The sequence below is a fragment of the Aedes aegypti genome, chromosome 2, assembly GCF_002204515.2.
Source record: "Aedes aegypti strain LVP_AGWG chromosome 2, AaegL5.0 Primary Assembly, whole genome shotgun sequence".
NCBI classification, from domain to species: Eukaryota; Metazoa; Arthropoda; class Insecta; order Diptera; family Culicidae; genus Aedes; species Aedes aegypti.
Genome location: NC_035108.1, coordinates 55,703,843 through 55,717,564, shown reverse-complemented (window position 1 = coordinate 55,717,564; position 13,722 = coordinate 55,703,843). Strand labels below are relative to the sequence as shown.

Here is a 13,722-nt window from a genome sequence, read left to right as displayed (position 1 = left end):
ACACGCGAGCTGGGAACAGCTTTCATAATGATGGGTGATATGCAAAGGCGCGTGATCGGGTGGTGGCCGATCAATAAACGAATGTGCAAATTAAGAATCAAAGGTCGATTCTTTAACTTCATCATAATCAACGTGCTTAGCCCACACTCCGGAAGCACTGATGATGACAAGGACGCATTTCACGCGCAGCTCGAACGCGAGTACGACCGCTGCCCAAGCCACGACGTCAAGATCATCATAGGAGATTTGATCGCTCAGGTTGGCCAGGAGGAGGAGTTCAGAACGACGATTGAAAAGTTCAGCGCCCACCGGCTGACGAACGAGAACGACCTACGACTGATAGATTTTGCCGCCTCCAAGAACATGGCCATTCGTAGCACCAATTTCCAGCACAGCCTCCCGTATCGGTATACCTGGAGATCACCTCAGCAGACAGAATCGCAAATCGACCACGTTTTGATCGATGGATGGCACTTCTCCGATATAACCGACGTCAGAACCTATCGTGGCGCTAACATTGACTCCGACCACTACCTGGTGATGATGAAACTGCGCCCAAAGCTATCCGTTATCAATGATGTACGGTACCGACGCCCGCCCCGGTACAATCTCGAGCGGCTGAAACAACCGGATGTCGCCAATGCGTACGCGCAGCATCTTGAGGCAGCGTTGCCGGATGAGGGCGAGCTCGATAGGGCCCCTCTTGAGGACTGCTGGAGGACAGTCAAAGCAACCATTAACGACGCTGCCGAAAGCATTGTCGGATATCTGGAACGGAGCTCAAGAAACGATTGGTTCGACGAGGAGTGTCAGGAGGTTTTAGAGGAGAAGAATGCAGCGCGGGCTGCAATGCTGCAGCATGGTACGCGGCAAAACATGGAACGATACAGACTGAAGCGGAAACAGCAAACCGGGGCAAAAAGCGCCGCCTGGAAGAGGTGGAATGCCAAGAGATGGAGTTGCTGTACCGTTCTCGAAAAACGCGGAAGTTCTATCAGAAGCTCAACACATCCCGCAAAGGCTTCGTGCCGCGAGCTGAGTTGTGCCGAGATAAGGATGGGACCTTCTTGACGGACGGACACGAGGTGATCGAAAGGTGAAAGCAGCACTACGATGAACACCTGAATGGCGCAGAGAACACAGGCACAGAAGGAGCCGGACTCATCAAGATGGGCCCGGTCAGGTTGGCCGCTTGTCTGCATCGGTTGATAGTCAGAATCTGGGAAACAAAACATCTACCGGAGGAGTAAAAGCAAGGCGTTATATGCCCTATCTACAAAAAGGGTAACGAACTGGAGTGTGAAAATTATCGTGCAATCAACATCCTAAACGCCGCCTACAAAGTGCTATCCTAGATTCTCTTCCGTCGTCTCTCACCTATAGCAAACGAGTTCGTGGGAAGTTATCAAGCATGTTTCATCGACAGCCGCTCGACAACGGATCAGATCTTTTCCGTGCGGCAAATTCTCCAGAAATGCCGTGAGTACCAGGTCCCTACGCACGATTTGTTCATCGATTTCAAGGCGGCATACGATAGTATCGACCGCGTAGAGCTATGAAAAATCATGGACGAGAACAGCTTTCCCGGGAAGCTCACAAGATTGATCAGAGCAACGATGGACGGTGTGCAAAACTGCGTGAAGATCTCGGGCGAACACTCCAGTTCGTTCGAGTCTCGGCGGGGACTACGACAGGGCGACGGACTTTCGTGCCTGCTGTTCAATATCCGCGGATGACATGGATATTATTGGGAGAATATTTGAAACAGTGGCAGATTTGTTCACCCGCCTGAAACGCGAAGCAACAAGAGTCGGGCTAATGGTGAATGCGTCGAAAACAAAGTACATGCGGAACTGAGCGCGACAAAGCCCGCCTAGGAAGCAGTGTTACGATAGACGGGGATACCTTCGAGTTGGTGGACGATCATCACCAGTGGAAGTCGTGCCTACTATGGGCTCCATAAGTAACTGTGGTCAAGAAATATTCACCCCCGCACCGAATGCACGATGTACAAAACGCTCATAAGACCGGTAGCCCTCTATGGGCATGAGGCGTGGACTATGCTCGAGGAGGACTTGCAAGCTCTTGGGGTTTTTGAACGCCGAGTGCTAAGGACGATCTTCGGCGGCTTGTGGCGGCGAAGGATGAACCACAAGCTCGCTCAACTCAACGGCGAACCCAGTATCGTGAAGGTAGCTAAAGCTGGAAGGATAAGGTCACAGTCGAGGATGAAGAGAGTGAAATAGCGAAATGTCGTTGGCGAGGCTTTATCAAAATAATTAATATAAAGCCAAATAAGTAAGTAGAATTTTCTGAAAGTATTAGAAATCTTAACTGCTGTTACGGCTTGCAGCCACAATCGAAAACGTTAATAAATTTAGTGCATTGGTGACATTTCTATTCTAGGGTATGGAACTTCTTCTGGACACGTGATTATTAAGATATTCCACGCTACTTGCAAAAAATAGGAAGGAATCTCTAAATAAATGATCAGAGAAATAACTGCTCTAAGGTGAATTCTCGTATAATATTTTGAAGAATCCAAGGTATTTATACTTAAGAAATTAATCGACAATTGATTGGAAGAACTACAGGACCTGGTTGAATTTGGGGAGAAATACCTGATAATCATGATGGATAAATACTTTATGAAGGCATTTCATGGAGAATTTCAAAATGAATTCTCAATAGATTTCCGAAAATAATCGCTGGAGAAATTTTCGAAGCGATTCCTGGGACATTCCAGTGAGTGTACTCTTGAAGGAATCCATATGAAAATGGCTAGAACAAAAACTGGTAGGCATAGGAAGTCCTGAAAAAAAAAAAACATCAACGAATATTTTCAAAAACTCTGGAATTAACCTTTGTGGATTTTCTTATAAGAACTCGTATAGGAATCTTTGTAAAATTCCTAGAGTAACTGGAAAAATCCGGAAAGCGGAAAAAACATCTGTAGGAATCCTGGAATAGTTACTGGAAAAGCATTTTCAAAATAATCCATGTGTAAATTGCAGAAGGTAGTAGCGTCGGGATCTAAGGAAAATCTCTTGAAGAACTTTTGGACTAATTCTTCGAAGAGTTGGTGAAGAATCTCTAGAGAACTCTTGAAGTAATTATTCAAAGAACTCCTGAAGCTTTTTCTCGAAATATTTCCGAAAGAACTTGTGAAATATTCGAATAAGAGTCTCTGAAGGTTTCCCTGAAGTCTTTACAATTTTGCACCAAGATTCATTGCAAGTGGAAAAAGTAAAAAGTGGATTACATTTCGATTAAAAATAAGAGTCTAAAGAAAGTGGTCAGTTTTGATATTATTGCCAGTAAATCTTCTTTATTCCATTTATATACTTATTTTTATCTTTCAAATCACAATAAACTTTTTTTTTGTTTTCTAGTCTCGTGTTTTTCATTTTCCTACTCCTTGTTTTCTTTGCTGATTTTGATTCATTTCTAACAAATAACCATTGCTACTATTCTACTGCATAATTATTAAGTATTACGTATATTTTAAGTACGTTACCTTTTTCCAGACCCTCGGCTTACCGCTTGATGTGCAACCCGAAGAGTTTTATCCGATAGTGCCTTTGTATACTGTTGAACATGTGTCCTGTGATGATTATGTCGGCCAAACATTGTTGCTCGAAATTCTAAGGCGCTTCCCGAATCTCAAGAGTCTTACATTTCCCATCAATGTTTACGAAAAAGGTCTACTGATATTGATTCTGAAGCATGCGCCGCAACTCAAGAGTTTGTGTGTGTTCGATATGAAACGCATTACACAATACTTCATCGAAGACGTTTCCCAATTGGTCAGCCTTGAGGCACTTACAATAAAAGCTCAGTTTATAGGCAGAGTAATGTCCCCTTTAAACTACTCCGTAAGAATCATATAATAAAGCTTTCGCTTTTGCAGGATAAATTTCGTTCACTCTGGCAAACAATTATTTTGCCCGCACTTAGGACTCTGAAGATAAAAACCACCTCGGACATCCCGGACAGCATTTCCGGATCGGTTGCCGCGAAAAATCCACTCTGCAAGCTCATATTGAACAAGCAGTTGGTAAAACCAGTTGGACGGTGTCGTTCCTCAAGTAATCGGAAGCGTCCGTCTACCGGCGCAGCGTGAAATGCAATTAGTAATTCTGTGGGACTCAAGCTAGCATTAAATAAGTAATTTTAAATTTACAAGACTTCAATTATTTCAATGTTTATGTTCTTATGTATTGTGTTGTTTTTTATTTGTGTAATACGTTATATCAATACTGTGCTCGAAGCATGAAGTCAAAATTAAATGTAATAAATCGTTAAGACAGCAATTATATTCAGTTACTTATTGCTAAGACGTCCTTGAAACCAGGAATGGTCTCGTATGCAGCGTGTTAGTTGCCTTCCACAGAATCGTCGACTTCTACCTCTAGTTCCCTGATGTATTTTTTGTTTTTCTTCTGCATCAGAACCACTTTGCCTCTGTCTCTACCTGAAACCGTGTACTACGTTTTGGTACATTAAAACGATGCATTGAAATGAGGTCGATACTAAAGATTGTTTACATACTCTTTAGCCTTCTTTCCCTATACACCGATAGCAATCTCCCGCTATCAATTGAATGTAAATGATGAGCCAGTCTCAGTAAGATTTACTCCCTTCTTTTTCTTTCTGACGCTACGTCCCCACTGGGACAGAGCCTGCTTCTCAGGTTAGTGTTCTTATGAGCACTTCACAGTTATTAACTAAGAGCTTACTATGTCACTGATCATTTTTGCATGTGTATATCGTGTGGCAGATACTCTATGCCCTGGGAAGTCGAGAACATTTCCAGCCCGAAAAGATCCTCGACCGGTGGCATTCGAACCCACGACCCTCGGCTTGGTCTTGCTGAATAGCTGCGCGTTTACCGCTACGGCTATCTGGGATTTACTCCCCTTACGTTAGAATTATAGTCATAAATAACGGCTCTTCAATAGAACATGCTTGATACCTCCACTATTGAAGCATATACCCTAGCCTAATTTTCGACACCAACCGGAGTAAGCAGAAACGGTTTACTGATATCCATGCACCGTAAACGTTGCCCATGGAAACCTCGCATGCAGTTTTGGAGTTGTTGATATCGATTGCTGTGGCACAAAGCTCGACCAGTCTAACGGTGTCAGTTTAGTAGGTACATTTTCTGCAAATTTCTCCAGGATGTCCCGTCGTCACTGCGATGACCTGGTCAATCAAAACCTGGTTCTTTTTGGACCAGGTCGTCCCAAGTACACTCCACGTGACTGGGACTTGAACAACCGTACCAAAAACGTGTTTTCGCTCAATCAACAAACGCTGGCCGAACGAGTAATTTGGTAAGTTGCTTGCATGGGGGATTTACCTAAATGTAAATGATTTACCTAAGGGTAGGCGATACATAGTGAGCTCCTTGGATGATCACCGTAAATTTCCTTAAATAAATTCAAATTAAATTGTAGTTGGTTCAGTATAATTAATTCTCTCAATGAAAAGTAAAATTTTAAACAGAAAGCAGATACTATTAACTTTTAAGTGTAGTAAAATACAATATTTCATTGAATAGTACGCTATATTTTTATTTCATAAAAGATTTGTACGACCAAAATATTCATGAATATTACTTAACTGTTCCGCGACAAATGCTCACTATGCCCCGCCTGCCCCTAATGACCTATAATCCTATTTTCCGGACTGGTCCACAGCGAAAGTGAACGCCTAATCGATGAAACCAAATTTACCACCGAATTAAACAAAAATGAGTCGGATTACCGGTTGAAGGAACGCATTGAGGACATCCGGTTCCGTCAGGATGAGCTTAAAAAGCAGAAGAAAGACGCTCACATCGAAGAGGAGGCCCTCAAGGTGTACAAGCAGCGAACGCTGGACGCGATCAATACCCTACAGGAGATTGCCGTGCCGATCTGCCAGAAGTGTGTCATCATGCGGGAGATGCGCCAGGGAGTTGACCTGGTGCTGGACGACGTGGACAGGGAACTGCGCAAAGAACTGGATGTGATAAATGGGGCCATCGAGTTGTTACATAAACTCATGGAGCAAGGCGTGGAACAGCTGCGTCGGCTGAGGGCGACCATTTATCTGCTGGATCGAGATTTGTCCAATAAGGAGAAATCGGTACAGATCGATGAAAAGAATGTCGAACTAAGACATAACCAGATGGGGATGAAGGTGTATGACGGGACGGTGCCACTGGATCCTTAGTACGTATGGTTCTTTATGGAATAATTCTTTTTAATTCCTTTATTAGCATCATCGGGGGCCTACCTTAGCCGAGTGGTTAGAGTCCGTGGCTACATAGCAAAGCCATGCTGAAGGTGTCTGGGTTCGATTCCTGGTCGGTCCAGGATCTTTTCTCAATGGAAATTTCCTTGACTTCCCTCAGCTAATAACTGTGGAAGTGCTCATAAGTACACTAAGTTGAGAAGCAGGCTCTGTCCCAGTGAGGACGTAATGCCAAGAAGAAAAAGATTAGTATCATGTTAAACATTACATTCATTTTTTATCTAGCTGCTCTGTGTTAGTTTAGATTTTCTTATAACAAGTGGCTTGAATGACCTTAATACAGTAATGACCCGATTTTGTCAGCCCCCGATTTTGTCTACCTCCTATTTTATCTACCCCCGATTTTAGCACCCTTTTTGATCCGATTTTGTCTACCCACGATTTTAGCATCCTTTTTTCCCGATTTTGTCAGCCTAAATTTTGAAATTATTTTAAATCAGAGTAAAAACGTCTATACTGGCAATATTGAGTGCATAAAGTCAATATATGACCTTCGCCACGCCTTTACAATCATCTGAAGACCGAAATTTTGAAATTTGAAATTTTTAATAATTATTCAAGAAACTGATTAATGTAACCTTGGATCACGGTACATAGAAAATGGAAGTAAAAAACAATGTTTATACTAACAAAATTGTAAAACTAAGTCCTTAAGTTAAAATAAAACTTGAAACCTGTCGAACTTTTTTTTCCCCATTTTAGCTCTTTCCTGATTTTGTCAAACCTAAATGCAGCATGGGACTGACAAAATCGGGACATTACTGTATGATTTTTGGAAGTTTCATTTTTATCTAGCATGAGTCCCTAACTGCATCTGGCCAATTTATACACACTAAGCTCTTACGGTGAATTTCACCGTAATTTCAACAGCTGAACAGTTCGGTGAAATAAAACACCGTAACTTCGTCGGAATTTAAGGCTCAAGACTCCATCATTCAATCATCAGCAGTCATCAAACACTAAAAACCAGATTTTTCACTCAAATTTGAAGCAATCCTCATAAAAATCTATCATTGGATTTCAGATAGCCAGTGCAATGCAATGATAGATTTTCTGGAACATTGCTTGGATATTGAGCAAAAAAACTGGTTTTGAAAATTTTTAAAACGATGATGGTTATTTTCCTCTTAACGGATTCCGGTGATTTTTTACCGAATACTGTAAAAAATTACCGTACTCCGTTAATTTATTTTACCAAACTGTTCAGTGTGTATGGTTTCTATGGGAAGTTTTGGAAGCATTACGAGAAATCTTCCATTTTTCCAAGTCAGTGCTGGGAATGGTAATAGTAGTAGGCTTGAGTTTTTGCGAAAATCACGTGGCTCTCCTAACACAGTAGTTCAAAATTGTGAATCTCATCAAGTAGCCTATGTTGGGTACATGAATTTTCTAAGGGGTCTATTTTATAAGTCGAGTCGAACAAAATGACTCGACTAGAGTCACTGTCGACCGAAAAAATCACTCGACTCAGCTCTGTCACTCGAGATTTTCGACAGTTGTCACTCTATGTGACTGGATTACTATGGGAGTCGACGGGTGACATCTGAAATATGCATGCTTGCTTTGATCGACAATGAATACAGACGAGTCACATGAATCTGCTCGATTTACAAAATAGGCCCCTAAATCAGGAGTGTCATTGAAGGCTGAAAATGCAACGGGAAATAGAACATTTTTCTACAATAGTTTTGGGTTGCCCTTAGCAACGGGTGTTTTGCTATTTTCAAGGCATTTTGCCTACAGCAGCGATACGCGTGAGCTTCACTGGCTCCGGTGACTGTGATTCACTACGCATGCCTACTGTAGTGTGAATCTCAGAACTTTTCCCAACTCTGTTCCAAGTATGAAGAAAAAATATCCAAACTTTTTTGCAATCTACTACAGATGGCACGCAGGCTTTGTCCTTTGGCGGAGAGACCTATGTCATCCGCAAGCAAAAGTTTTTGACATCTCTGAGGTAACTCATTTAAGGGGTCTATTTTATAATTCGAATCGATAACTCGACTGGAGTCACTATCGACCGAAAAATTCGCTCGACTCAGCTCTGTCAACTCTGTTTTTTTTTTATTTTACAATCAAGCCTTTTGAATGCTTTTTCTATAATAAATCTTCGAGCTGTTTAGTAGAATGCCTATAAGTAGATGAAAAAACCGAATTTAGTACTATACTATTTAATTCCACTAGAGTGTACCATTAGTACTATACCATTTAATTCCACTCTAGTGGAATTAAATGGTATAGTACTAAATTCGGGTTTTTCATCTGCTTTTTCTATGTCTAGAAGAGTAACACCAGTAGAATAGCCTTCAGATTTGTTGATGAGTGGTCGAATGTCCATGTCGGAATCGGCTGTTCATTGGCAAAAAAATGATTGTTCGTTGATGTGGACCATCATTTTGCTCAAAATGACCTTTTCAAAAAGTACAGTACGTATACGGAGGAAAGCAAACTGATTGGACAATAGCTAGTAGCTTTTGCAGGATTGCTTTAGATTGAAATTATGCGCGTTTTTAAACTGAATTGCAAGTTGTCGAGCTTTTTCGCAATTAGTAAGTAATAAGTTGTTTTCCTCTTTCAATGTCGAAATTAGCTCTGAGGTATTTTTGAATTTTTTGAAAAATTTCAAAGGGGCTTAGAGCCAGAGTCTAATTGAGACATTTCATTTTCGAAATTTTTATTTCTTAATTGAGTAAAACGTTTTTAATTTCGTTTTTAAATAAATCAAGAATTTAAGATTATCTTCTATAATCACGGATTCAAATTTTGCTCCACATTCTGGTATGAAAATGGCCCTTGCTTTAACAATGCAATTGAATTAGTTAACATCAAGATTACTATCGATGTAAGTTTCCTATGTATTCAGGTCGGCTCGCAAATAATTGAAAGTGGGAATGGTAGGATTGAAACGCTTCATTCATTTATTTAGTTAACATCTAAACAGATTGTCGTGAATTCTGCTCTGAGCAGTACAAGAACACACGCCCGTTCTCAAGCATATCCATTTCAAAACTGAATCAGCAGAAGCTGATCCCAGTTCAGTGCAGTGTTGCCACATTTTTCCAACTCTCATCTGTGTTTTCGGCTGAAAAAATCTTTTTATCTTAAGACAATCTCCAAAAAGCTTGGTAAAAATCTGTGTCGCAATAAAATTTAAAATTTTACGTTTTTTAGGTTAAAAAGAACCTTTACGAACGTTTTTATGGGTGTTCTTGGCATGTCAAACATTTTTAATTTGAACTTATTCTACTAAAAGGTAGTTAGAGATGCATAATTGTTTCTAAAAATTCAAAATAGTTAAGTTTTTGAGAAAATGTAAACAGAGTAATGGCATTTCTGTTTTAATTCTTCCAAAACCGTATCATAAACTCGTTAAATATCCTAAAATCTCAAAAATATTTTTTATCCAAACAATCTATGATCTGTGGTCACAGATATCTGTAGGCAAAAACAGAAAAAAATCTGTGTATTTATAGATAAATCTGTGTATGTGGCATCACTGGTGCAGTGAGCTTTTCGAACTGAGTTATTTTACACACTGAACACAATATGATGACTCTCATTACAAATCAACTATTTCATTTTTCTACACACTCCAATAATAAACACCCATATGACTTATAATTTATCCATTTATAGGGTAATTTGCCCATTATTGCGATATTCCCTATTATTGCGGTATAAGAATTAAACCCTCATTATTAATCGAAAACTCTATTTTCTATGGACATTATTGATGATGATGAAAGCTTATAGTATTCCCAAGCTGTACCAGATGAATGCTTTAAAAATTAAACGATTTTGATCGTTGGAAGAACAGTTTTAGATGATGCATCAAGCAAAGCCTATATTTTTAACCAGTCTCTCTATCTACGGGCCTGTTTTCATACGCTTAAATTTTTAAGGGTATATCAGTTCAGTATAGATGTAGTTACATGATAGATATTGAATTTTGAATAAAAGTTCTACATTTTTGAGAAAAAGCATATACCGCAATAATAGGACAATGAAAACAGCTTTTTGCCTATTATTGCGGTATCTGTAAATCTCATTCAAAAATTCGATATTTCAATAGTCATTGCTGGAAACATTAATTATATTATTAGCATACTAATTTGGGACATAATTTTGAGTTATTCATACATTTATTTAGTCAAACAAAAGGTTTATGTTTATTTTTACCCTGTAATAGGGTCCTAAAATTTCTAATAAAATCTTGTTTTTATTTAACAAAACAAAAGAGCATGTTCTTGCAACCACTTTAGCAATCTTTCGTGTTCAAATAACGATTATATCACATTTAAAATTCAATTTTTATAATAGGTTCAAATTTGAACCTTGACACTTTAGATCATGTTTGACATTCACTGAGTCGGCAAAAACGCCACAGGGGCTCATCTTTTTAACACTGGGGTTGTTCCTATTTGACATTTCGGAAGGGACACGGAAAACAAAATACACCCAAAATTTGAGTTTAAACCAAGTGGTGTGACAAAATCTCAAAAATTAGAAAAAAATGTTTTTTGACCGTAAACCAACGAAAAGCATTCAAAACTTGAGTAAACACGTGTTTCTGGCCTAAACTCAATCGTTTGGTACTAAAATTAGGACAGGGCTTTAGGACCCTATTCCTCTTATTTACAAATATTTTGAAAATAAATACAATTTTTTACCAAAAAATCACGTAAACTGACTGAAAATAGGAACAAATGCCAAAAATATGTTAAAAAACTAAGATATAAGATGATCGCAAGGAAGCAATTCTTTGAAATTGTGTTGCTAGTGGAAAATATTTTTAAAAGCATCAAAATTGTAGGTTATACTTAAGTCAACAAATTCATTTCTTATATAGCGACTAGTGGTCTCAGACGGAAGAACCTTGTCTATTCACTTTAACCCTCTAATACCCAAATTTTTATTTTTGATTTAAATATTATTTCTCGTTATCTAAAATCGTTCTAAACACGTTCTGGGCAATTATTTTTTTTTATTCGTAAATTTTTGATTTTGGTTTTTGATTTTTATAATTTTTATTTTTGAACATCCATAGCTTTTTTCATTTTTTCTTGAAGCCTTTTCTGGTTGTTGATTTTTGGCAATAATAAAAATTTAATTTTTTGCGGTACTTTTAAAAATATTAAATTTTCAATTTTTTTTCGGAGCGTATTTTATTTTCCGTGTAACTAACGGAAAAACAGGTTTGAAGTTATTTTGATACCACCAGGCTCTTCTTTTGTGATAGGTCGATCGTAGAAAAATATAAAAGGTATGATTTTTTATATTACACGTTAAATTAACCCGAGGCATTTATAGGTTATATAAGAATACAATTTTTCAAACAATTTTCAAAAATACAAAAAAGTTTCAAAAGTCATAAAAAACTTTTCTTACATGCGTGTTATGAGTCAAGGTTTAAGCCAAAAATAAAATAATTTTGATTTCTGAGCTACGAAAAAATACACAAAATTCCAAAGTGTACCCCGTCTAAAGGCGGGGTTGGGTATTAGAGGGTTAACTCCTATTAGCTAAAGATAATATTAGGAGATAATTGAATGTCACTAATTGATTCATACCATCAATATTATGTAAGTTTTAATATATAAAAATTGGATTTCACAACTTTAATTGCATAAGTGGCCGATATACATCATCAGTAAAAAACGCATTTTTTCACTATAAACATTCTGTAATCGTTGCTAGGTGTCCTTTGATTGTTTTGTGTTACCGCATTTGGAGGACTTTTTGTCAAGATTTGCATCTCAAACGCAAACAGCAATACCTCCCTAACTTGATGATCCCTTCAATATCGAGTTAGGGAGAGTTGACTGTATTAAAGAAAACCTGACTTAATCCACCGATGGTGAGACTGAACCCTTCTTACATTTCCATACAGGTATGAGATAATTATTATTCATCATTCATTTGGAACCTTGTACCAGTACAGTGGGGATTCGCTCGTTGGGGTTCCGCTACATGGAATGACTCGATGGTTGGATGTTCGCTGGTTGGAAAATATTCCAACTAAAAGCACTCAAATGTCAACATAAAATGTCAAACTAACTTTGACGTCTGAGTATCGTCGCTTTGAAGTCTCCATATATAGAACAAATGCGTATGTATATGTGCGTTTTGTGGCGATTTGCTGTCCAGATGCGTTCGTGTGGAGCATTTTCACCAGCTGTCAGTCTTTCCTACTAACGGGTCGGATTCGCTAGATGGAAGGCAGTCGTGTTCCAACCAGCGAATCCCCGGTGTATAACTAAACTTTAGGATGTTGTGACTATATTCTATCTGCCCTAATAGTTTAATGGTTTGCGAAAAAGTCCAGGAAACTGCACGTCAAAAGGCGGATATCGAACTTTATTAGTTTTCATACGCTTATTATCATAGTTTAAGAGGGTCTATAAACCCATGTTGCCATCCTGTAAAATAATATCGAAAAATGAAAAATTGATGTCCTAAAATGATTTTGCCAGCGATTTTTTTAAGATTTATGTGCAGGTTTAAATTAAAAAAAGGGGAATTTTAGAGATTTTTGAAAATAATGATTTTTATCTCTGTAATTTATAATTCGATTGCAATATGGTTGTGAATAATATTCGAGCTTTCAATCGACGAAAAAAGAGCTTAAATTGGATTTAAAATAGCTGAGAAATTGATCAAAATGTAAAAAAATGAATATTTCAGAGAATTTTTTTTTCCGGTACTTTAAAAAATTCTTCCAATGATATCTCTGAAACTAGTAATCCGATTTCAATGAAAATTTGAAGGCTTATGATTGAATGTCAGAGCTTTCATTAGCCGATAAAAGAACTTAAATCGGTTCAAAAATGGCTGAGATATCGATCAAAATGCAGACAGTTGAAAATATTAGAATATGCTTTTTCTAGTACTTCACGATACTGTTTGAATCATAACTCTGTAACGAAATGTCCGATCGCAATGAAATTCAATAGCGTTCTATGGCAATGTTGTAGCTTTCTTTTAGAGCTAAAAGTGTTTAAATCGGTTGACAAACGGCTGAGATAATTGAGTGACATTTTTTGTAACACACACACACACATACACACACACACATACACACACACATACACACACACATACACACACACATACACACACACGGACATGTGCTCAGTTCGTCGAGCTCTATCGATTGGTATATGAGACTTGGCCCTCCGGGCCTCGGATCAAAAGTCGGTTTTTCAAGCGATCTTTATACCCTTCTTATGGTTGTAAGAAGGGTAAAAAGGCAAAAATTTTGAAAAAAAAAAAAGTCAATGAGCCCTAATTGAAAAAAGTGCAAATATGTGCAGTTAAATTCTCCACGAACCTTTAGTTTATATCTTAGAATAACCTTGGAAATGAATTCAGCCTGGGACAACTTGGGACAAAAAAGTATGGGATGTGTAAAGTTTCAGT

The 13,722-nt window shown here is 38.4% G+C and overlaps 2 protein-coding genes across 3 annotated transcripts in view; both read left to right on the top strand.

Annotated features, from left to right (window-relative positions):
• LOC5566289 (ribosomal protein S6 kinase beta-2) overlaps window positions 1-4,316 on the top strand; it is a 162,422-nt gene extending 158,106 nt beyond the window's left edge. The window contains exons 3-4 of one of the 2 annotated variants that reach the window (XM_021840876.1): window positions 3,528-3,851; window positions 3,911-4,316. In XM_021840876.1, the coding sequence (XP_021696568.1) occupies window positions 3,528-3,851; window positions 3,911-4,123 (537 nt within the window). In that variant the 3' untranslated portion in view covers window positions 4,124-4,316. Of the gene's footprint in view, window positions 1-3,527; window positions 3,852-3,910 lie in introns of those variants that run through there. The other variant, XM_021840875.1, reaches the window with a different exon arrangement.
• Window positions 4,317-5,038: 722 nt separating this feature from the next.
• LOC110675561 (tektin-1) overlaps window positions 5,039-13,722 on the top strand; it is a 19,569-nt gene continuing 10,885 nt past the window's right edge. The window contains exons 1-2 of the mRNA XM_021840877.1: window positions 5,039-5,339; window positions 5,706-6,221. Of these exons, the coding sequence (XP_021696569.1) occupies window positions 5,185-5,339; window positions 5,706-6,221 (671 nt within the window). The 5' untranslated portion in view covers window positions 5,039-5,184. The remainder of the gene's footprint in view (window positions 5,340-5,705; window positions 6,222-13,722) is intronic.